The sequence below is a fragment of the Seriola aureovittata genome, chromosome 22 (assembly GCF_021018895.1).
Source record: "Seriola aureovittata isolate HTS-2021-v1 ecotype China chromosome 22, ASM2101889v1, whole genome shotgun sequence".
Classification (NCBI taxonomy): Eukaryota; Metazoa; Chordata; class Actinopteri; order Carangiformes; family Carangidae; genus Seriola; species Seriola aureovittata.
The window spans coordinates 8,383,069-8,408,219 of NC_079385.1; the positions used below are offsets into that span (position 1 = coordinate 8,383,069).

The 25,151-nt window shown below is 41.8% G+C and overlaps 2 protein-coding genes and 1 non-coding gene across 6 annotated transcripts; 1 reads left to right on the forward strand and 2 right to left on the reverse strand.

The window, feature by feature from the left end:
- Positions 1-2,068: 2,068 nt before the first annotated feature.
- brd1a (bromodomain containing 1a) lies at positions 2,069-16,968 on the reverse strand. Of its 3 annotated transcripts, none has more exons than XM_056367939.1 (13): positions 16,605-16,962; positions 14,333-15,752; positions 13,678-13,846; positions 13,200-13,331; positions 12,948-13,076; positions 11,484-11,796; positions 11,054-11,374; positions 8,554-9,156; positions 7,918-8,059; positions 7,099-7,232; positions 5,970-6,079; positions 5,290-5,444; positions 2,069-3,899 (listed from the first exon to the last, which is right to left on the reverse strand). In XM_056367939.1, the coding sequence occupies exons 2-13, from the start codon at positions 15,733-15,735 to the stop codon at positions 3,716-3,718; spliced, it is 3,795 nt and encodes a 1,264-aa protein (XP_056223914.1). In that variant the 5' UTR covers positions 15,736-15,752; positions 16,605-16,962; the 3' UTR covers positions 2,069-3,715. The 3 variants fall into 3 exon arrangements, with proteins under 3 accessions (XP_056223914.1, XP_056223915.1, XP_056223917.1); XM_056367940.1 differs by having other exon boundaries at positions 13,690-13,846; positions 16,605-16,961; XM_056367942.1 differs by lacking the exon at positions 5,970-6,079 and having other exon boundaries at positions 3,752-3,899; positions 16,605-16,968.
- On the reverse strand, positions 12,040-12,112 carry trnak-cuu (transfer RNA lysine (anticodon CUU)). The gene has a single exon. It is a non-coding gene; the product is annotated as a tRNA-Lys (tRNA).
- A 1,039-nt stretch (positions 16,969-18,007) lies between the features above and the next one.
- zbed4 (zinc finger, BED-type containing 4) lies at positions 18,008-25,123 on the forward strand. Of its 2 annotated transcripts, XM_056367663.1 has the most exons (3): positions 18,008-18,180; positions 20,168-20,402; positions 20,601-25,123. In XM_056367663.1, the coding sequence occupies exons 2-3, from the start codon at positions 20,361-20,363 to the stop codon at positions 24,294-24,296; spliced, it is 3,738 nt and encodes a 1,245-aa protein (XP_056223638.1). In that variant the 5' UTR covers positions 18,008-18,180; positions 20,168-20,360; the 3' UTR covers positions 24,297-25,123. The 2 variants fall into 2 exon arrangements, with proteins under 2 accessions (XP_056223638.1, XP_056223637.1); XM_056367662.1 differs by having other exon boundaries at positions 20,168-25,123.
- The last annotated feature ends 28 nt before the right edge of the window (positions 25,124-25,151 follow it).

A 25,151-nucleotide genomic window follows, 5' to 3' on the forward strand; every position in this document is an offset into this window, starting at 1 on the left:
CTCCAATTGTTTATAAAGATGGGAGATGTCTTTCATCGTGGCTTGAAGGTGGCTTTCTATATCACAGGGCCATTACTAGCTCATTTAATCCCCATAAACCTGCTTTACCTCTCTGAATGTCAGTAGCTTGAAATAACAAATGCTGGATTGGCTTAAGTAAAATGCATATTTCAACAGTTTTCAGCCAGATTTGCATCTAAGACGTGCCTCGCTTTGGCCTCTTAAGATGCACTTATGAATGAACCCCCACTAACTCCACAACTGTGACAGTGTAGGTCCGACTTCTGCCCACACAGCGGTGTTTACATTTCTACCCCTCCATCTCTGTTAGCTAACTTTCATCTGAACATTAGCATATAAACAAATAAAACACTTAAGAGTTGAATTGTCTGCCCACTCTCTGTGAAAAAAAAGAGAAAATGGAGGGAGGGGGCAGTGATTGGCATTAACAGAGTTTTAGCTGAGCTGGAGGAGAGAAGGGCCAAACCAGCAGCCATGTCCTCAAACTGATTTAGCATTAATTGACATTCCCTCTAATCGGTGCATTCAGCATTTGAACACAGTGATGAAAACGGTTTACACGCTGAATACTGATGCTTACCTGAGAGGAGGAATGAGTAGGGCTGAGCTCGGCAGGTGAACGCTCAGGTATGCTGGTTTGTAAACGACGTCTTGGCAAAAATGGAAGCAGGGTTTTTGAGTGGAGCCACAGCGCCTCCCTGTGGACGGAGTTAAAATGGCGCCTGACACCAAACTTTTGTCTCTCATTTAGCTTGAACAGAAGGAATCGTGGCTTCTTTTTTTCTTGTATCTTTTTTGTATCTTGTATTCCACTACACACCGAGGGAAATATTGTACTTTTTACTCAACTACATTTATTCCACTGCTTACTTTTCAGTTTTCACGTTTATAGGTATGCTCTGTTGCAGTTAGCATTTTGACCAAATTCCCCTATAAAGTCCTCATATATTTTATTTTAAATAACTGTTCAAGGTACAAGGATGTAAAACTATCAAGTATTTCAAGAAAAGAAAACAAATCTACCAAACTAAGCTACGAAACTGAATATAAAGTAGCTTCACCTCAACTACATACAACTGTAAAATGCTGTTTGCACATTGATGCATTTATGAAAACCTAATTATATCACAGCAGCCAAACTTCCCATTCTACTGACACTTTTAATTAACTAAGGATTGCTGAGTAAGTATTTTCAGATAGTTGTACCATATTGATAGTTTGAAGGACCACAAGCATAACTTCACTAGCTACAGTTTGTACTGTCAGTACTAAAATATCTCCTGGATAGCACTAAAATTCAGCTTGGGAACTGGAGAGTGGAAACTGGAATGATTTCATCTCATTAAAACATCTCCCGAGGCTCTTTAAACTAGCTATATAACCCCACCTTGTCTGTTTACATGGTAACTGTGGAAATTCATCTCGATTGACTCTGCTTTACTTGTAATTTCAGAGAATTATACACAGGAGCAGAATTTAAAATAATAATTACTTCTTATAAATTTATGTTTTTCTTTTTAGTAGTACCATCCCCTGATACTCTCAGCACATGCAAAGTTTGCAGCAGCCTGTCAAGATCATGTTTTGATACTTGCAATATAGCAATGTGTGCTGTCACAGTTCATAAACCCACCCTTCTTTGAAGCCCACATTATGTTGCTGGCAACCTATAGGACCCAATTTGCAATTTAAGTGGACAATCATCAGCTGAGTAGATGAGCATGGTACAGTGCCATATGGCAAGTGGTAGGCTGAATTAGTGTCTGCCCTCTCCCAACCATGAAGGAGGTGTAGTCCTTTAAAGTGATATTTATAAGAACTGAAATCTCTTTGGTTCCCCAGATTAGGCTCAAAACATTTAAATTCAATAACAAATTGAGTTCGAATTTTAGCTTTTTCTTATTTTTATGTGTTTTTGGTCACTTAATTGTGCTGTGAGTTTGCGGATACCTCAAACATTCATTTGAACAACAAAAAGAAACATGAATAATTCATTACGTTTTGTCACTAAGAGACATTACAAATAAAAGAACTTAAGAGGCACATGTTCATATTTGTATGTTTATTTTTTGCTTTGCTACAAAAAACAGTCCCAGCAATATTTCATATGACCTGATTAAAAAAACTACTACAGTTAAGTACAAAAGAAATATACCAAAACTACCCAATGCTACCCAGAAAAAATAAGCAATAGTATAAAATGAAATGTCTTGAAGTCTACAACTACAAAAAAAAGTTAGAAAAGGTTACTTAAAAAGAAGGCAAGTATCCACCACAAAATGTGCCACTTTACCACAATCAGTTTGCACGTCTTTCCTTGAATATAAAGTAATGCAAATACTTTACAATAAGTTAACGCAGGCACATCTCCCTACGACTACAGCAAAACCAAGTAACAGTCAAATGTATCACATAAAAATACACTTTTTTTTCTTTTTTTGGCAACAATTTCACACGTCACACAGAAAATTAATCAGCAAAAAACATCTGGGTAGCAACATTTTTGGTTTCTTGAGAACAATATACGTTCTGTGTCCACAACATCAGACTGCTTGTATGAGCTTCAGAGACTTACATACTGTATAACCGTGTATTCAAATCATATAAATATATATGAACAAAAATATACTAAAACTATTTTTATACAAAAAGGATTAATGCCAAATGGAAGCTTACGATTATAAACTTCAATAACTTAAAAAAAAATGAAAAAAGGAATACTTCATACTTTTCAAAAACATTACATTTTAGCCCTAATCTCCTTAATACTAAGGCTTTTGCATTTTTTTTTATTCTTCTTGATCATACAGCACTGGCAAAACAGCACTCACACCTTAGTGCCAAGAATGCATCAAGTATAAATACTAAGAAAACTCCTGTACAGTACCCATTTATGTCAAAACTACAAAATAAGTTAGTGTCAGGCAACTGTACAGAGTATTTACAGTTTAAATACAAAAGAAGATATTTTTAAATGGAGATGACTTCAGTATGTAAATGTGACCTTGACATAAACATAAGCTTTGGCTACAGCTGATTCAATACAACTGAAAAGCCTCCATGTGGCAAGAAATGTATGTTTTTATGTACTTAACTGCTTAACCAGCTACTAGATGCTTTTTTAGCAACCTGTAACAGAAATGACGATTGGCAACTGCCAACATAACGGACCGGGTTGAAAAACGTATCAGCCGCAGCCAAAATCTAACAACTGATGTTAGTTTTTGTCCTCCTACAAAGTCTTGACACCACAAACGCATTTGGTAAGGTTACCTAAATGTACAAAATCAATCACTTAAGTTTTTGCCTCGCCATGATGAATGAAAATGACAGTCATGACTGGTGGAGTGAGGGTGGGAGTGGCAAAAAGGGAGCAGTCTCTGAGCACAGTTACAAGCCTGGAGGTGGAGAAGACAGATAGACACATTCACATTCAGCAGCAGCCGTATCCCATCGGCACATGGTAGGAGTGTGTACGAGTAGGAATGGATGAGGAGCAGACACCACCTGTTACAGCAGGTGCCCAGTAAACATTTGAATCTCCTGCAGAGACAGAGAGAAGTGGGGGGAAAGAGGAAGGTATTTGGTACAGGAGAGGTACAAGTGTGTGTGTGTGTGTGTGTGTGTGTGTGTGTGTGTGTGTGTGTGTGTGTGTGTGTGTGTATGAGAGAGGGGAGAGAGCCAGTGAGTGTCATCAGTCCACGTCACTGAGGTCGCTGACTGGCTCGTCCTGCACTATGCTCAGGTGGTTCATGGCGCGGCTGAAGGCGATCTGGACAGCCTTGCGAATGCTGGATGTGCGTCCCTCCATCATTTTAATCTTGTCTATGGTCTTGTCCATCCCCAGAGGAACCATCTTGGATCTAGGAAGCCATTGCCTGAAGGGGGAGAATAAGCTCTGACATTACATCATCTCAACAGTATCTAAGATTGAATTTTTACAAGTATTGCTTTCCAGGAATACATCACTCTTTTCACAGGAAATCTGTGATTTGTCACCATAAATAAAGTTTTATTTTACAGAACTGCAGTTAATTAGTTATAAAACATGGATTATTTAAATTTTTTCTAGTTTATTCTTTCATCTATATTTATTAGATAATGTGGGTATATAATTTTATATAGCAGCTATTCATCTTAGAACTATATATTATGTATGAAGTGGAAAAAACGTTTTTAGCATATCTTCCTGCACTGTCAGTACTTGGTCTGTATGTCATTTTAAGCCACATTCTTCCTCTTCCTACTCAGATTGCAATCCAACACATTCATGCTTAATCTAAGAAAAAAAATGTTATAGATGATCAAATGAGAACAGGATTGAATAGCCAGTAAATACTGCCACAACAATTCCTGGCATTCAACTATTATAGTAGCAGGATTAGAAAAGGCAATAACAACCCTTAAATGCTACGATCGCTATTAAAATTGCTACTGTGAATGCTCTTCTTGAGTCATCTGCAGAGACTGCCAATGAATCTGAGAGGAGCAGGTGGTTTTAACAATAGAAATATTAAGTGGTGACAGGAAAAGAGTAAAAAAAAGGAAATATAAAAAAATAAAACGGTATCAAGAATAACATTTGTTATTTCTAATATGTGTCTGAATAACCTGTTGAGCTTGAACCACCTGCAAAGTCTCTTTTTTTTTTTACAGATGTGAACTCATTCAGAATTATTCTAACAAGCTTTCTGCCACACTGAACTGTCTGCTACTACAACAGTAGTATGGTGGCATCACTGAGGTACGGAGAAGGTGTCTTTGTTTCACTACACAAACACACAAGCACACACAGACAGCAGACACACAAGCGCACATTGTAAAACTCTCAGGTCCTGCAGGTTTTTTTTTTCCAGGAAACATGAAGACATTTCTCAGTTCCTGGTAGTAAACCGTAATAGCAGATGGATAGATAAAAGTAAAGTGGTGTAATGAATAACATTTTAATTATTTTCAATGTATGCTGTTAAAATATATATTCTGAACACTAACCAGTAAAATGTAGGATGTGTAATTTCCTAGCAGTAGATAAAAAGATGTGTGCAGCCTGTTAACAGACTGACACAAAGGCTACTGTGCCAATTTCACTGTTACAGACTGAAAAACATTTTCCTGCTAATGGGAGTCCAGCTGAATCAACAGCCATTTGTTGTGTCTCGGCAATCAATGTCACGCAGCCATAAGAGAATAATGATCAGCTGATTGACATGTTGACAGGTTTAGAAACCTGCGGCAGCTTGTGTCACTTCTTCAGGTAGCGCCACTCACCAGCTGCGCTTGTTGTCGAAGAAGAGGACGAGGTAGAGTTTCTCTTCGGCTTTGTACTGCATCTGTTCTCCGATGCGGAGCACGTCCATGGGGGGCATGGGGATGGACACCCCGTTGTGCTGGCAGCCCACACGTGGCATGTGGGGGTCGATGATCTGCACACAGCGGGGGAAGGCGAGAGGGGAGATATGCACATATGCTCGTGAATGCAAACGCATAGTAAACATACAGGGGGGAGGGGGGTCCAAAAGTCTGAGACAATTTGAAGCATACTGTGCATTCACACACGGAATCACTCAAGCATTTAGTAAAGATGTCTACAGTATGCTGTATATACACACACACACACACACACACACACACACACACACACATACATAATTGCATGCAGCTTGAGGCAGTAAGATTCTCTTCCTCATTTGTCCTTCCATGCTAAGGTCAATCTAAACCAGTTAACAGTGAAAGGCTGCCACCTAGAGGAAAAGCATAGACATTTTTTGAAAAGTGGGCACTTGATGCTGAAAAGAACAGCTGTAGTGAAACTATTGCTTCATCATGTGAGACAAGAGTGTCATAATTAGGTCCCAATGTGTCCCAACGTGAAGAGATGACAACAAAATGTCAGAGTGAAAAAGACTTTAGTCAGTGACTGTCATGCTTTCTCTCCCATGAACACTCACCAAGGCTGGGTAGGAAGGGTATCCACTACATTTGGCCCAAACTAGCTTTAGGGGTTCCAATGCAACTGTTGCGGCACTAGCGGGCATCCAGATATTGCTGTTGCCAACCTCTATGGAAGCAGGAACAACACCAAACAAGTTATGTGTGGGTTTAAACACATTTCCAAAGCCATGCTTTAAGTGAATGAGCACACAGCACAACAGGGTGGGAAATTAACTTTTCCCTGCAAGAGCCACAGTGAATGACAGATATTAAAATTTACCAGCCACTTGTACCATTTAATCAGCCAAATGTGAATTTTAAATGAGGGAAGAGTCTCCAGATGCTGACTGGTTACATGCCATAGTGGCAGGCAGAACACAAAGACTCACTGGTCACTGCCAAAAGTCACAAGAACTTGGCTGGTAGCTGCTGTTAATTTCCAACCCTGCTTTCTATGTGTGTATAAATACCAGGCGTCTGTGAGTTCATCAACTTACACTTTTAGGACAAGATATTGAAGCTAGAAAGATTATATAATTTGAGGTATTTTAACAGAGTCGCAGACATCTGGAAATATACACAACTACTTACTGCACCTCATTTCTTACAGGCCACACGGATAGCTTGACAGCGATTCATCTGCCAGTTATTTTTTTCAATCAACCATTGAATCATTTATCAATAAAATGACAGTAAGTCATGAAAAATGCCTGTGGGAATTTCCTAGAGACCAAGGTGACATCTTCAAATGTCTTGGTTTGTCACTATAACCCAAAGATATTCATCTTATGGTCATTTAAAACCAAAAAAAAAAAGCATCAAATCCTCATAGTTCAGAAGAAGGTGAGAAGGTGTTTATCCTCTTCACATTTCTCTTAATAACCCAATTTAAGAACTCCTTGGAAAACAAGTTGATTGTATGAGATGATGAAAAATATTCCATGCAGGTGCTGATTCATTAGTTTCTGTTTACAGAGTGTATCACTGAAGTACACAATTTCATATTCTCAACTAAATGTAAATATGTCTCTTGGGAAAAAAATGGGAAAAATACCATATACTAATTAGAATTAAGTAGGTCTGTTGAAATGTATCCCCACCCGGCATACATGCAGTTTGTTTTGACACTCAGAGCAGCTGACTTACCGGCGGCGATTCGTGCTGCTTTTGCAAAATTCCCGGTTTCGATGCAGGCGATTAATTCGCTCTTATCGTCCACAGTGTTTCTCCGGACCAGGGCGGGTTTCCCCTTCCCACATTTTGGAAGACTGAGAATGGTGCTGGAAACGAGACACAAGACAAACACGCGGCAAAGTCAACTTAAGAAACAAATCTGATGCCATGATGGGCAGCTAAATGTAAAATGGACTAGATGATTTCTTTATGATGTTTTCACACAAAAGGATGTAAAGTAGCTGGTAGTATCTGGTATCTCATGAAGCTGTAGTTCTGGGGAAGTGCGGCGTTGGACGGGTCATTCTTCTTCTTTATGTGCTGGTAGCTCATTAAAGACAAAGAGAACTAGGAGGCAGAAAGAAGCAACGACTCGCTTTTCCTCCATTTTTTTTTTTTTTAAGTTTAAAAAAAGTTTTAGGTTCCTTGGCGTAGCAGAGTGTAGTAGTAAACAACTCTGTGCCTCCATTTTTCTGCTGGAATCAAGATGATTGTAATTGGCTCTCATCTGGCTGTCACTTGCACAGTGTCCCAGGGTATTTGCATAAAGACAGGCCTTTTTCATCTTTCCCCTGTAGTGTAACTGGGCACGTTTTGAGCCAAGTCTAAGTCACAATGAATTTTTTAATCAGTATGTGTGAGCGACTTGTTAGACCATGCCTCAATCATGCCAGCCTATATTATTCACTGCTGCTTCATTCATATTTTGCTGCTGATCCTCAGTGACAAAGTGCCAAAAAAAGAAAAGAAAAAAAAAAGAGTAGACATTTGTTTCTTTATCCCATGGATTACCTGGTGTTTCCTGGCAGGCTGCTACATGAAGAGATGGAGGACTCAGAGGCACAGCGTCTTCGTGGCTCCACGGGTCTACTGGTTCTACTGGGTTCTTCTAGCTCCTTCTCCTCCTCCACCTCCAGAAACCCACTTGACAGACCTGAGAGAACACACACAGCAGAAACTCACACGCGATCATAAAAATATAACCCCTCACAATCTGAGCCGCTGCTGTCAAGTGTTGACAAATCTGCATCAGCTACAGGTTGCAGAGCCAACCTTTAATCCAATTTAAGCAAACAGATGTAAAAGAGTAAACAAGTGTCTGTTGTTACTGCTGTGCTGTTTGGAATTTGACTGTGATGACCTGTAAGCACTGTAACAGCTAATTGCGACGTTTGCGCTGCCAGTTTCGCGGTTGGCAACAGAGCTAAATACTGCTGTACTAATTTAATCAGGCGCTTGAAGAAGTGCCATTCAAATTCTCACATACTGGAAGTCAAAGAAATGTTTAGTCAAGCAGAAAATTGTAAAAGGTTTGCAATTTGCTGTGAGATGGTGAAAATATTGATGGCGCTGAAAGACCAGACCTAAACACGGTTCACTTTAAAAGCTTAATTTTTAGCCGCCTATTTTTCCCTGTTCACTTCTTACCAGTGTCAAGTCGTTTCACAGGAGACTCTCCCTCCTCTTCATGCTCTCCCTCTCCTCCCCCCTCCTCTTCGCTGTCTCTGCTGCCGCTGTGCTTCCTCTTCTTGCTGTGAAGTAGTGTCTCCAGCCTGGGTATAACCACTGAGAGGAAGGATTTGGAACCCAGCTGTGCATCATCGTCATCTTCATCTTCTTCTTCCTCTTCCTCCTCCTCGCCTTCTTTTCTGTCAGCGCTGTCGGCCCCCTCGTCTCCGCTCCTCGGGGGCTTGTGTGGACTGGCAGCCTTCGATTTGCGGAAGAGCACGGCTGTCCGGCGGTTGACTGTTCCCGTGGGCTCGGCGAGGGTCGATGTGGCCACCACGCTCACGTCTCCGTCCAGCAAAGAGTTCTGGAGGCCGTCGCGGGAGTGGCCGTTGAGGCGTGGAGTAGAGGAGAGCAGGTCTGGGATATCCCGATCAAACTTGACTCGCTTGCTGTGAGTCTTGTCATCACAGTCTGGGGCGGCATCGATTGGTTTGAGGGTGGGGGGCTCAGGATCTGTGTCTGAGTGGATGAGGGGTGGTATTGAGTCCGAGGGCTCCAGTTTAGGAGGAAGAGACTTGTCTCCTGTGGGGAGGAGAGGAGAAAACACATTTTATAGATGTAATGCTGACTGGAGTAAGCATTAATCATTTAAACTACTTCTACTAAGTAGAACACACATTATTCAGGTTATGGCACGAAGGCTGTTTTATAGTTTTTGATTATTATGCACCACACTTTGTTTTCCTATGTTTTTTTTTAGGTATCATGTTTTATTTAGGCTTTAATGCGCTATAGAAATGAACTATGATACATCTTTTATGGTGAAGGATAGCTGCAGACCAACCTATTCATAAAAAGTAAAAATATAAGCAAATATAACAAAAGTCTGTGACAAAGACAAAAAATGACCTACAATAGAATGCTATTAGCCACAGTAATGTGCTGCAACATCCACACTTTGTCCTTGTGTTTGCAGAAATGCTGGCGTTGCATAACATCATATGGGTTTTGGGTTTGTCATATGAGTAAAACTAGGGGCTGTTTAGCATAACACTGAGGCACTTTTATAAATAAAAAATGAGAGCAAAATGACTTTTTCCTTTCTTTTTCCCGCACTGGCTCATTATAATGCTATCTTCACCAGACTTAATGCGACTCAGAAAATGCTGCGAGTCTAAGCTTGAGGAAGCCTCTGCGGCGACACAGCGCATGATACTGCAGAACCACTGTATTATGACCTTGTTTAGAAATGTTAGCTGGTAATTGCTTTTTTGGGATGTGGAGAATGATGGTTCCTTGGATCCATTCAGGGATTACTTTCAGCAGGACACAAGAATGTTGTTAGGATTCACCAGTAACACTTGTTCTCTGCTGCCAGAGCACAACTATCATGTAAACCTTCAGGTATAACTGTCTGCTTCTGTGGGTTGGAATAAAACGTTTAACACAGTTTTTTGTGTTTTACTAAGCATCATGAACAATTTAAGTTTTTTAAGTTCAAACATCTTTTACATAAATCCATGTCACTGATTTATGAGGAGATATGTGGATTTGGTATTTAACCCTTCCACTGAGTCAGTCTGCTACACTTTAAGTTTCTCCTGAATAAAAATAAAACCATATTTGTATACTAGAAGCTAAAACCCACAACTACTATTGCTGTAATGACAGATGAAACCATTTTTCCTTCCCAGGGTTACAGCCCAGTGAATACAAGACATGAAGAATAAAACTATACAATGTAATGTGGACACAAACCTGCAGATGCTCCATCTGCCATGAACTTCAAACTTTTATGTTTCACATAATGTTTGCTGGACCTATTCTGTGCCAATTAAGATATACTTTATTGGTGTAATAACTAATCTAAAGCGTGTGCCAATGTCACAGCAAAATCTTATTGGACATTAACAAATAATATTACCACTATTAATCCCATTCACAATAGTCCCATTTATAACATAATGAAGATGGATTTAACTCTCTTCCTTCTGGTTTTGGAAAGTAAAGGTTAATGTTCACAACTATAGACTTTCCCAAATATCAGCAAACTCTGCAGTGTCTTTTGCAAATGTCCCATACAACAAACAGATGCTCACCTCCATACAACAGGAAAGGTTTGATAAGGATTATATCCTGATAATCAGACTTAATCGCCATTTAATTCTCTTGAAATCGCAAAAAAAAATCTGAGAAGTGGGCAGTAAGTCAGAGGGTGGAACCAGATTAGAGTTATGGCACTGAAAGCAGCAATGATGAATACACTTTGATGTTTCATACACACTTGGAGACGGGTACATCATGTGATTGCTTTGCTATGAGGTTATGTCTGGGGTAGGGGGTTAATCTCTGACCTCCGACATGTGTTTCAGGATATTGAGGACATGTGATTCTCTTTAAATTCAAAGAGGCTGTATGACGAGCACAGCGTCAACCTTAAAATTCATTTCCTAATAACGTCAAACAGATTCAGACATACCCTCGTCATCTGGAAGATGTCCATTAGGCTTCAGTCTGTCTTCTTTAGGTTTACCCATCTCCGGGTGGGAGGGAGCTGATGAGGATGGTGCTGATGTGGAGGGAGTAATGGAGGAAGAGCAATGGTGGTGGGAGGGTAGGACTCTTTTTAGGCTCATTTCATTGCGAACATCATTGATGGTCTTTTTGAGTAGCTTGAGCCGCTTGCTGCGGGAGGGGCTGGACTTCATGGCACAGGTCAGGTCGAACTTCTCCAATAGCTGCTGCAGCTGCTTGTCCAGAGACAGATGCCCCCGATTGGCTGGTACAAGTAGGCGGTCCACTAAGGAAAGAATTAAATGCATGTTACGAATATTCCTCAGTTACTTGCTCTGATGCTAGTGATACATATGGTAAATTTCACAGAGACGTGTCTTTGCTGCTGCCCTTACCGTCCTCCCAAGAAAAGGACGGTGGTGCTTTGATTTCCGGAGCATCGTTCAGATGCATGCCGCTTTCCGTGTCAAAGCCAATTTTCTCCACATCACGTCGGGCCTTTCTAAGCAGGGCCCCACCCTGATCTCGGAGGCGAACAGCTGCCCGGTAGAAATATGTGTCCTTTGAATTATACTTCATGCAATTTTCAATAATGAGGTTGAAGTCACTCTCAAACTGCTCAAAATTGTTGTAAGCCTGGGCATCGATGCGCTGCCGCATGGTGGAGAAGTCCATTGGATGCTTGATGTGGTCGAGGTAGTCAGGCACCTACAGGAAACAGCAGATATGATTAATTATTTTCACCTCTGATGGTGTGTGTTAACCAACATGGTGCATCCAAAAAGACTCAATAACAGCGATATTCCATATTTTTCCAGAATATTACAAAGTCTCAAGTCTCAGGAAACCTATCACTAACACAGCACTTCCCACACAAGCAAAGCTAACCAAGAAAATAAATATTAGTAATATATCAGTAAATAAATGAATTCAGTCAAAAGTCAAAAGCTACGCCCAACGTGGGGCTCGAACCCACGACCCTGAGATTAAGAGTCTCATGCTCTACCGACTGAGCTAGCCGGGCTTGCACACTACAGCACCCTTCACTTTTCAGAGCCGTCACCATCTGCCAGCAGACCTTAATCTCAAGTTACACATTCCTCTTACCAGCAAGTCACATTGCTCAGGCCTGTCTACGGGGGGGGGGGGAATATAAGCTGGGTCACTGTGATCAGGGCCTGTGGTGTAGAGCGAACTGTGATAAACTTTGTGATGTGTTTGACTGCAAGTTTTAATAGATACAGGGGCGACCAAAGTCCCCTTTCTAAGTGGAAGTTGTCTGAGGTCTGACTGGTGTGTCTGGGCTCTAAAGAGATTAGGGAAGCTTGTGTCGATGAGTTGATCTTTATCAAGATGACACACTTTGTTGTTTCCAAACTTGCTTTGGTAAAACTGTTCAAATTAGACAAATGTTTGTATGACTAATTCATGCCATTATTTCAGCATCACTGAAGCAGTTTTCTAGTAATCAGGCGGAAAAACCAGTAAAAAACACCCACCGCCTGCTGTGGGCTTTCATCCTGACAATAGCACAGCAGTAAAATGCAAAGGGCTGTGTTGAAGTATGAACCAGCAAGTCCGGTTTTGCTTATCAAACAGCAGGTCTCTTGATGACAGTTGAAGTCCTTGTACTCACTTAAAGCTGGAGTGTACACTTCTTAAAAAGTTCATGATGGTAACTTGTGTGTACACACAAAAAAACTCCAATAAGAATGCCCACATAACAAAAAACATAAATATCCTTTATAAAATGAAACAGTTGTGTACAACAAATCCACACATTCATATTATTGGATAGGAAAATGTAAGAGTGAATATGTGGAACAGAAAGAAAAACATTTTTGTATGGCAAAGCTCACCTCACTGACATCAACCGGCTGGGCAAAGATCCTGGCCTGGTCTTTTGTCTGAAGCTGGTCCAAAAGAGCTCTGAGTAAAATACTGAAGGGAGTCAGCTGCATCTCTAGCAGGGTCTCCTGCAGCTTAATCTACAACACAGCACAAAAGCAAACTTTACAAGATCAGATTGTTTCCATTTATTTAGCAGAAGTTCTCCGGCCAGTTGTAAAATTATTTATGTCAGTCGACTCTCTCCATCCACCCACTCCTACCTCTTCCCTCTTGAGCTTCTCCCTCTTGCGGATTAACTCCAGCAGCAGCCGGGCTCTCTCCAGGTCATGTCGAAGACGGTGCCATTCCTTCAGCTGGTCCTTTAATGCCCTGCTCTCCTCCTCATTCTGCCTCTGGAGAAGACATTAAAATAAATATACATACATTTAAGAACAGAACAGAATAGAAAATGCACAATTTGCATAACAGGTACATGTTTCTCCATAAACATATTTTTCCATACAGTGAGGTACTATATTACTTTATAGCCCAAAGATCCACATTAGCATGTCCACATACACATTATCAAAACATCTTGTAAACAGCAGTAATAAAGTGCTGATCAGTATACTGCACAATTAGATGTAGAAGGCTTAACAATTGTATGAATAATCACAATGCATACTTCATGTTCTACAAACTACTGGTACTTTGATAAAAGGCAAAATGAAGACTGAAAGTCTTCTGCGGTTGACTGACAGATGAACAAACCGGTTGCGCATTCTTCTGAGACTGCAGGCTTGTCTGAAGGCGTCTGATGAGGGGAAGTCCATTCCTGGATTGCCTCTTTAGTGTCCAGTAATTTAGGACCAACTCCACGAATGCTTTCTTCTTCTGGATTGACACCTGGTTCAGAATGGTTTGTAACCTAGAGCCAGGAAGACAGGTTTTAGAGGGAAAGAGCCAGGAAGAGATAGCAACACAATAATCTTAAACATCTCAAGTCCCTAGCTGTTATTTATTTATTTATTATGTTATTTTGTATTTTAGCCAGTGAATCCAATTTTTAGGACACAGACAATGGAAACTGCGGTCAATTGGCTTTGGTCGTGGTTTTCATGGTAATATTAAACTTAACAGCAACAGACAGAATTTAACCACCACTTCACACAGGCCACATGCATATAAGCAGATGACTGGGGACGGCATATATTAGTGTCACATGCTCAAACCCTGCATCAACAAGCGTTTGTACATCAACAAGTATATGTCCTTCAGAGAGACAGAAAAATCCCCTCAAAATCACCATTCTCACTCTCAGATCATAGATATCTAAACTGTAAGTTTAAATGAGTATGCCATCCCAACTAACCAAACATTACACTTCCCATCATTAACATTAACTTGTGTGTACCTGTGAGCAGGAAAAGTAGGCACAGTAGCAGGGGTTGCAGCTTCCTCTTCAACTTCAGGCTCAGGTTTCTTACTCTTACTCTTCTTCTTCTGCTTTCCTTTTGACTGTCCTTTACCAGCACATCTGCCTTTGTCCACTTTCTTACATAGTCCATTTTTGGGTTTGACATTATCATATATTGTAAGAGGCCTCCTTACACACCCATTAGGTGTGTGGGCTCCACAGTAGGCTGTCTTTTTCACAGAGACGGTGGGTTCTCCTGTTTCCGTTACCTCTTTGATTGGTTCCATCTTCATAAAGAGGCCAGCCTTTTGGGCACAGCTGACATGGAAGGCGCTGTAACAGTTAGCTTTGTGGCACTGTATGCATGCCCCAACACCTTTCTCCTTGCAGAGGTAGCATGTGAGCTTCCAGCGGGCTGGAGGAATGTGGCTGACACCATCAATGGGTTCAATGAAGGTGGTGTTGGAGAAGCCAACCTCAGGGACCCAGAGTGCGCACACCACGTGGCCCCAGCGGTCATCCTCTGTCTTTTTCACTGCTCCACCCTTGTTGGGACAAAGGATGCAGTCTGCGGGTTGAGTGGGTGACTGGAGGCAGTGTCTGCACAACCACTGGCCCTCAGGAATGTAAGGCACACCGTAACATTCCTGATGCACAGCCACATTGCACATATCACAAAATAAAATAGCGTTGCTGTTGTGACACTCGCCATCCATGCAAATGCAGCAAACAGCATCCTCATCAATGGGAGCTTGCTTTTCACTGCCTTGATCTAGGCTCTCCAGATACAGTTCCTTCTCAAAGCGGTCAACAAGGAACTCAAAAACATTGTGAGAGACCTGACTGACCCCTTCGCTCCGCCGTTTTTCATTGACCAAATCTAGCCAGGCGTAATCTTCCTCATCCATGTCATACTCTGTGTCCTCGTCCAGCTCTTCCTCAGTTTTCTCTATGAATTTATAAAAGGTGGCTGGGCGCTTAGGAACTGCTGGAAGGTTATATTCTACTGTACGGAACTTGGGCTCTGGAAGCTTTGGCCCAGCATTAACACCGGAATGCTGGCCTGCTCCTTCTCCATGACCAGTGATGCCCAGCGCAGCGTTTCTCTTCTCCTGGTTGTTTTTTAGTCTCACTGACCTCAGGAGGACCTGCTGCTGTGGTTTCTCAGCATTCTCTTTATTGCTGGTGCACTCCATCATCTCCTGCACCATGGGGTCGTCATCCGAAATCACGTCCAGCTTGTCATATATGCTGAGCCGATGGATGCGGCCATCGATCTCGAACTCCACCATGCGTTGTGCCTGGGCGTAAGTCAAGATCTGCTTGTTGGGGGAAGGCTTGATGGGAGACGGCGGCCTCTGCGGCACCGGAACTCGGTGCTGCCGAGCTTTCTTCTTCATCTTGCTGCTCCGTGTTGCTGTGGAGACACAAGAGTGGGATTAAAGATCTGCATATATTTCATTAGGGTCAAGTAAATCAAACCAAGGGCAGAGAGGGTAGATGTATTTTACTTGCACTTTTTACAGTACAAAACATTAATAGTAATACAATAATATAACTGACAATATGTGTACAAAAGGTAGGTTTTCCACAACAGCATGGTATAAAGCTATCAAAATAATTTGACCTACAAGCAAGACAACAAATAATCCAGTTATTTGCACAAGTAATAACATCCGTGATAACTATTTGCTACCTGTTTTACACAGAAATAGGTTGTTCTAATTTAAAATCAATGTCCTCTTGACCAAAAAGTTAAATATTATGTGATCCGAAAGCATTACACTTAAATAACCAGCTGATTAAGAGAGCAAAGGGAAGGTGCAACTTTCACTTACTGCCTCAAACCACAGTAGGTATCAATGTTGTGAGCTGTAATGTAGTAGCCATCTCTTGGATGCACTTTCTGTAAGTGAGCTGGGGCATTTAACTGCGGTGGGAGGCGGCCAGACTGGGCATTTTGAATATGACTGCGCAGGAGTTAGCACTTGCCCATTTGGTGCAGAGCTGCAATTGCCTTTTCCACTAACGACTCACAAAGTGGCCAAGTTGCTAACAATAACATTAGCTAGCCAGCTAACTAGCAAGAGGAGCTAGCCACCCCGTAAACGGAGCAAATGGCGTCAAACAAAACAAGAGCTCTCTTGAACAGTGTTAGTTAATTCATACCACATGTGGAACATTAAACACACACTTTGCAGATGCATCTAATGCCTTCTCGTCGTCAACGCATTAAGCACAAAAAAGCAAATAAAACCAAAGCACATACCTCGGATACACGAACAGTTTTGCTAGCTGAAGAAGACGGTAGCTAGCCAGCAGCCTTACAAAGCAATGGCGATACGGCCTGCTAAGTGGCTCTAATTCCGCACACAATGTTCTCATCCAACGGGCGATACTGGGGTCTTTTCAGTTGCTAATAAAAGAGAAAGAGGCCTTTTTGGTGCCTGTGAAGTTTCGATGTGAAATTCTACAGAGAACACTCAGTTAATTGCTTTGTGGACCATTCATAAGCTAGAGTCAGTCGCTAGCCACAGTCGACCTGGAGCAAAAAGCAGCAACAGCAGCAGCACTACGGACGGGCTCGTCCCCCAACACAACAATGCGTTTCACCAGACAACTCCCACCCGTACGCACTACTCTACGTGTGACGCTGGAGGTCATGTTGGTGGTGAGTCGTAGATTTCACACAATAGCCCATCTGTCACACAATCAATGCATTGCCTTTTGTCAGTCCTTACTAGCCATACACAAGACAAAGCTCCAAACAAAGAGCGAATCAGGGCAGTAGTACTGTCTGTGTAAATCTGAGACATATCTCTGTAATGGCTCTCCGGACCGGGGTGTTTAGTCATAACCAATGGATAAGAGTTTCTAACTGACATATTTATCTGTCAGGCTGTGGGGGATTTGAATCAGCATTTCTACTCTAGATACAGAGGACAGTCAGGACACAGGCAGAACAACAAACCACTGCTATACCGCACCCAGGTGACCAGTTCGCCCCAGTCGCTGTCCTTGAGGTCAAGAGACCCCGTTCGTTCAGACCAGTAATAACGTATAGTGTGGATAAAATCACATATATGGTCAACTCTAAACCTATGACTAAGAATGACCGTGAATGCAACACAGAGGAGTCATTGATCCACTGAGCAATAATTATTTCGTTGTCACACGTTACCTGATCTGTTGCTATGGTTTTTGTTCGTTTAATTAAACGAACAGTCACTCTTTTTTTCTTTATACGTTTAAGTCGTAGCCGAAATAAATGTATTTCGACCAACATGGAAACCGAAACAACCACTAGCAAGAGCAAATTTCCAAGAACCAAGTCATAAAATAATAATTATATTTGTTATTATTATTATTATTGTTATTATTATTATTATTGTCATAATTGTTATTATTATTAATGGGGTACAAAGTTACATAATGTAAAATGATTGGATGTTAACCGTTACAGTTAATATACCATTCTCTCGCTTGTTATATACTTGTAACAAATCACAAATGACTACTCAATCTGTCATTTTAATATTAGTGGCATCTTTAACAAATAAAAAAAAGTGACAAATCAAATTAAAGTAAGCACGGTGTTGTGTGACATATTGCTTAAATTTAATACCCCCCACCCACCCCGCCATACTGGAGACCTTGCGCCCGGTGACATCATTAAAACATGTTCCTTCCGTCCGACGCTGTGTGGAGCTGCTTCGGCCGAACGTGAACTGCTAGCAAACCAGGAGACAAAAGCAACAAAGTGAACCCCCCTCCGGATCAATCAAATGTGTCATATTTAACTGTTTAGGAGCCGAAACCCAGTGATCACGCTGTAATACTTCACAGTAAGTACGCTGAGCTCATGTACGTGTCCGGGGAGGGTTTAATGCGATCAGTACGTCGTGGTGAGTGCTGGTCTGATTCGGATCCCGTGTGGTTCGTGTGTTGCCACGGCTGGGTTCTGCCTCGCCAGGTTAGCTAGTATGTCCTGTGTGTGGCCTAGCTGGCAGCTAACCAGCTAGCAGTCGTGGTGTGGTCCGAAATTTATTAAGCGCCTTTTTCAAGTCATTTTAACGTTAATGGCGTAGTTGTAGAAGTTGTATTGGCTCTAATATTTGTGCTACAAATCCATGTGACAGAAGTGTTGTACCTGTGTGTTGTTTTTATGTGTTTATTAGCCTTACGGCTAATCTAGTTAGCTTCAGGATAGCCACCGTGGTGTTTACTGATGATGTAGCGTAACTGCCCGCAGTGTTTTATTATAACGTCAAATATTTATTGGTATGAAGGTCGCACAAGTTTCGGGGGGGTTGTGCTGTTTGTTTCAATGGGGGTAAGCCGAAAGCCGGTGTGTCGATACCCATTTACAACTTGGTGTGTTACGTCAAGATGAAAGCTAGTCAGCGTTGGCTATTTTTTGCTGTCCTCTCGCATCTTCCTGCCTAGCACTTAAGCCAAACCCGGAAAAACTGGCTGTCACTGATCACTTAGGAAATGGCTCAACGCTGCTTGTTTTTTTGGTCGTCGACTTAAATGAGATCATGTATTATTAATCAAGAATACAATTGTTTATCTTGGTCACATTCATATGGTTAGATTGAGTCGAATGAACGGTAATTTTTGATTATTTATTATTATTTTGCTACAAGTTAGTCCGGTTTGTATTTGAGTGGTACTTGTGTACTTAGGCTAATGTTCTCGGAGCTGATGTGTCTTGCATGTACACATACTATATCTTGTGCAATGTTATCATGTCCTGTTTAGAAAAAAAAACACATTTTTGTTTTTAAGAGTGTTGTCTTAATATTACTATTTCTTGTATGCTGAATGTATGTATGCTTGATGTTGATGGCATGGGTCCACAGTAAAACAGTACTTACTGGCATTATAAGGAAGATTATGGCACATACCTTTGACACTCAGTCCAAAATGAGGCACTAGTTATGCTTAACAGACCACATTTGACCTCGGTGTCGACCACAGTCGGTGGTGTACTTGTGATCAGGACACAGAGAGATTTGGTAACAAAATACACACCATATTTCCCCAGTTACCAGTTTATTGTGTATACCTAGCTAACACTGATGCAGTCTAATTCAACAGCCCTGCAATAAATCCTACTTTCATGGGGGCTATTAAGGTCAGTTTTTGAACTGTTCATTCAACACAATGGCCATTTTGGAGGCTGTGGTTTGAAGCATAGATGAAATGTATCGTTATAATTGGGTATTTCTAATGTTTTGTTCACCCCTTTTTATAGATGAGGGTAGACTAAATATTAGTCACTTATCTAAAACAAAAAATGGTAGAAGTCTGTAACAATGTGAGTCACTGAAAACTGTATACCTATGTTTCTTTTTCAACCAAACACTGCCCCCAGCTGATTTCAATGATTAGTGATATCAGTTTTTATGATGTAATAAAAACATCTATACAAGACAATATACATGTACACTTATTGTACTTAAAATTTAAGCAGCATGAATGAGGAATTGTGGCACATCTTCAGTTGTGCTTAGGTCTACTGTAGAATTAGGCATTAGCATACATTAAATGTGATCAGAAAGTTACCAGCGTGGCAGAGCATACAGCTAAAACCACAAAACTCAAATGTGTAAAAGTCATAACTGAACAGAATAAATATTTAAGATATTTTAGTAACCATAATAATTCTAGTACATTTGTTTGCTGTGTTAGGGTCTATCAGTTTTAGAAAATAAAAATGGAACATGTCATGTACAGGACTTTTACAGGATACCTGTATTACCTGTTTATTGGAATCTTCGTATTTCTTTACAGTACTCTTTGGTTTTTCTCTCTCCCTCTCTCTAGGTTGCGGGTGGAGAGGTGGAACCACTTCAGTCATAAATGGAGAGGGACAAGCAGGCACCCTGTGTCCTGGAGAGCCACACACACATTACAACACCTGCTTGAGAGGTGCTGGATCGATGACTACACCTGAAATAAGTGATTACGTTTGACAAAGCAGACCTGACTATTCTACAGAAACCCTTGGGCTGCTGCCATGGATGGGGAGGAAGAGGTCTCTCACATGAGTGAGGATATGGTCAGTGACCCTAATGGCTCAATAGAAAGTAAAAAAAGAGAGGCAAAAGCAACCTGTCTGAAAATTGAGGGCCAAGATGGCTATGTGTTCAAATCCTACAGCATTAACCCTCATGAGACTGCCGATGCAAAGTCACCTGCTTGCTCCTCAATTACACTGGATAAAGACTCTCCCCCTTCTCCCCATTTATCTTCTCAGGGTGATTCACTGTTGGAGTCAGATGAAGCAAAAGAAACTGATCCAGCTTCCCCCACTCTTTCAAACAAATGCCTACACAGTGATGCTGAGGAAAACACAGAGAATGATAACTATGAAAATATTAATGAAGCAAGTCAATATAGCAGAGCAGACATTGGGGATGAAAATGGAATAAAGGAGGAAACACAAGAAGATGAAAGGCTAGCATTTAGTAGCTCAATTGGCCACACTGATACTGAGGAAAACACAGAGAATGTTAACTATGAAAATAGTAATGAAGCAAGTCAACATATCGAAATGGAGATTGGGGATGAAAATGGAATAAAGGAGGAGACACAAGAAGATGAAAGGCTAGCATTTGGTAGCTCAATTGGCCCTTTTGTAACAAAAGATGGTGATGAGTATACTAATTTACTAAGTGGATACACAAGCACCCTTTATGATGTTGCCATGGACGCTGTCACTCAGAGCCTTTTGTCATCTATGAGGAGTCATACCAACCCGAGGAAAAAATCTCCCGCGTGGAATCACTTCTGCATATCACCACGAGACAGTACCAAAGCAATCTGTTTATACTGCATGAAAGAGTTCAGTCGAGGTAAGAATGAGAAAGACCTCAGTACAAGTTGTTTAATGAGGCACGTACGAAGGGCTCACCCCACTGTGCTTTTACATGACGGAGCAGATGCATCCTCAAATAATCTGAATAGCTCTCTTGCCTCATCTATGATACCTCCCTCCCCAAGCTCACCAAAAAATGGAGACTTGACAAATAGTGTCACTACTTCTGCCTCAAAGAACACTTCACCGTCCACCTCCTCAGCTGAAAATTCAGACTTGTCATCCAAAGAAGTGTTACCCAAAGTTGAACCAAAACAAGAACAGTATGCCATCACTGACACTGTTGGTAGCATGCTCTCATCCTCACATTCCAATGAAAACAACCTTGAAGACATGTCAGACGGAGGGCCCGAGCGCCTTCCCGGGACCCCAAAAAGCTCTAGTTCCCGTCGGAGATCTGCTGTATGGAAACACTTCTACCTGTCACCTGCTGACAATTCCAAAGCAGTGTGTATCCATTGCATGAATGAATTCAGTAGGGGTAAAAATGGGAAAGATCTAGGGACAAGCTGTCTTATTCGTCATATGTGGAGGGCCCACAAAGAGGTTGTCATTGAGGAAAATGGACAGGGCAATCACATTCCCCCACCATATACAAACCCGCCCTCCTTCTTGTCCCGCACACAAGTACAGGATCCATTGGAAGTAAAAAAAGAATCACCCCTGCTTCCATCCTCACCAGAACCCATATCAGATGAATTGCCCCAAAGCGTGGAGGAAAATATGGATATAAAAGAGGAATCTGAGGAGATGATGCAACACTCAGGGCAGGAGTCCTCTCTCAATCTCTCCCTCAAATCTCAGGGAGAGGATACACCCCTGACTTCCTCACCATGCAACCTCTCAGAGGGCCCCAGCCTCAATCAGGATCATTCAGTTTTCCAGCAGAACAAGAAGATAATGAAACGGGTGAAATCTGAAGTGTGGCACCATTTCATAGTGTCACCAGTTGACCAGTTAAAAGCACTGTGCCGTTACTGTCCATGCGTCATCAGTCGGGGTAAACGGGGCGACTTTGGTACAAGCTGTCTGATGAGGCATCTTATGAGACGCCACCCAGACGTCCTCAAAAACCAAAAAAGCACAGATGAGAAGGAATCCTCCTCCCCTCATCCCTACACCAATCTCACTGCAGCAGACGCAGTTTCAACCAAAGAAACTGACAGCCCGGCCAGTGAGAAAAAGCCACAAACCCTGCCTGTTTTCAGTAAAAAGACGTCAAAACTGTGGAACCATTTCTCCATTTCACCTGCTGACCCCACAAAGGTGGTTTGTTTGCACTGTAGCCGCACAATTAGCAGAGGCAAAAAGACTACAAACCTCGGCACAAGCTGCCTTTTCAGGCACATGCAGAGGTTTCATGGACACGTTCTTGAAAGTAACAATACTATCTCAGGTGATGTGCCGTCTGCTGAAATTCATGTTAAACAAGAGCTCATGGACACTTCTGTTTATGCAACGGAACAGAACCATGAGAGGTTTGATGAACAACACCCGGTTGCCAAAAAAATCACCAAACTTATCGCAGAAATGCTCGCATTGGATCTTCAGCCATCAGCGATGGTGGAGAATGCTGGACTGAACAGACTGCTAGAGTACCTCCAGCCTCAGTATTCTCTACCACCTTCTTCTTACTTTACCAGCACTGCCATACCAGATATGTACGAAAGGGTGAAGGATGTTGTGCTGACCCACCTGAAAGAGGCTGAAGGTGGTGTCGTCCACTTCACAACAAGTATTTGGGTCAGTAGCCAGACAAGGGAATACCTTACCCTTACTGCCCACTGGGCGACGTACGAGTCAAGTGTCAGACCTCAAGGTCAGGACTTTCACTGCTCCGCTCTTCTAAGTGTCTCACAAATAGACTGTGATCACGATATGCATGACATCCCAAAGCAGCTTGAGTATCTGTGGGATTCTTGGATCACCTCATCAGGGCTGAAAAAGGGTTTCACTGTAACTGATAACAATACCATCAGAAACACCTTGGAGGAACATGGCCATGTCACCATGCAGTGTTTTGGACACACTATAGACCTCATCGTTAGCGAAGCCATAAAGAGCCAGAGAATGGTTCAGAACCTTCTGAGTATTGCACGAAAGATCTGTGAACGTGTGCACCGCTCAGCAAAGGCCAAGGAGAAACTGGCTGAACTCCAGAGGGTCCACCAGCTGCCAGAAAACCAACTGATTCAGGATGTTCCTTCTAAATGGAGGACCTCCTTTTTCATGTTGGAGCGGCTGGTGGAGCAGAAGAAAGCCATCGACGAGATGTCGATCGAGTGCAATTTCAGGGAAATGATCAGCTGCGATCAGTGGGAGGTGATGCTGTCGGTCTGCAATGCACTGAAACCTTTCGAAGTCGCCTGCAGGGAGATGAGCAACCGCACTGCCACTCTGGGACAAGTGATACCACTCATTCACATCCTCAACAGAAAGATAGACCTGCTGTTTGATGAGACCGTGGGCATAGACAACATGCTCAAGTCCCTAAAGGAAGCCATGGTGAGCAGGATGTCAGCAACTCTGCATGACCCACGATACACGTGGGCAACCATGCTGGACCCACGATACAAGACGTCTTTGTTCACAGAGGAAGAAGCTGAGCAATGTAAACAAGATCTAATCCGGGAGCTGGACTTGTCCTCTTCTACCTCAGTTGCAGTTAAGTCTCCGCTGCCCAACGGCTGCAACGAGGCCCCCGCATCACCCAACACCTCCCACTCAAACAAGGACAACCTCTGGTCCCTAATGGCTGACATCAGGCAAAAGATAAAACAAGAGGAGAAGCCAAAGTCCTCAGAGCTGGCAGTGCTGGAGTACCTCGAGGAAGACATACTTGATCAAAGCTGTGACCCCCTCGACTATTGGAACCTGAAAAAGTTCCTGTGGCCTGATCTTGCCAAAGTAGCTGCCCGGTATGTGGGCTGCCCTCCCAGCATCATCCCAGCAGAGACACTCTTCAGCACAGCTAGTGTCAACTGTGCGCTAAATCAGCCCAGACCTTTACTGGAAAACATGGAGGGTCTGCTGTTCCTCAAGGTCAACCTCCCTTTGATTTATTTTCAGTACTGATAAATATTGAGCATTACTCTGAAAACCCTTTATCAAGGACCAAGTTGCATAGCTGTGAAATGGGGGGTTTCTGTTGGGCAAATTGTAAAATATCAATTTATACACTGATTGAGTCTCAATGCAAAGGCCAGATTGAGGTTTTATTGTATTCTGTGTACTACTGTTAAAACACTTTGGAGCTGTTGTGATGATAAGTCTCAGTCAGAAGTGTATCAGGGAGGGAGGGTTTTTCTAGCTGTAGGGGTTGGTGATAATGTGTTTGCTTGTAAATCGATGTTTCTGTTTTCTGTGTCTACTCTCTCCTTGTGCCTTATCCAAAACTACTTCAGGTCAAAAATGCTGTACATATTTTGTTAAATTGCGCAGATCACGTCAGGATGCTTTTTGATTCTTATGGATTAAAAGATAGATGCAGAGTTGTTTTCTGAATGAAAACATTGCCCAAAAATAAATGCTGTGACTGAAAGATGTTTTAAGTTAATGTTATTTAATTTTCATTGTGAATTCGTGGCTCATGGTACTGTCATTTAGAAATAGATTTTTTTTTTTACTTGCTGAAATGTTTTTAATAAGATCATGTATAATATTGCTGTATTTTCAGAGTAAGGAGTTTGTTTGGAATATACAATTTGTCTCTTAAGCACAATTTAAGTTTATGTCCAGGGGATTAAATTATGGGTTTATTATTGAGTAAAACAATGTACTGTACATTTTTATATTAAATGACTTCTGAACCTAATTTGATAAATGTTTGAGCATTGAGACTGGAACCATGTAAATTTTGTGGTCATTTGTAAATAAAGGTTTTCCTTATGCAATATTGCAGAGGTTCTTGTTTTTGTTTCAAATGTTTTG

Coding starts and splice junctions, on each gene's coding strand:
- brd1a (XM_056367939.1), bottom strand. CDS start 15,735: ATGAAGAAGAAAGCTCGGCAGCACCGAGTTCCGGTGCCGCAGAGGCCG. Junction 13,332..13,677: donor CGCAACCGGTTTGTTCATCT/GTCAGTCAACCG, acceptor TGTCTTCTCCAG/AGGCAGAATGAGGAGGAGAG. Junction 13,077..13,199: donor AGAAGCTCAAGAGGGAAGAG/GTAGGAGTGGGT, acceptor GCTGTGTTGTAG/ATTAAGCTGCAGGAGACCCT.
- zbed4 (XM_056367662.1), top strand. CDS start 20,361: ATGGATGGGGAGGAAGAGGTCTCTCACATGAGTGAGGATATGGTCAGT.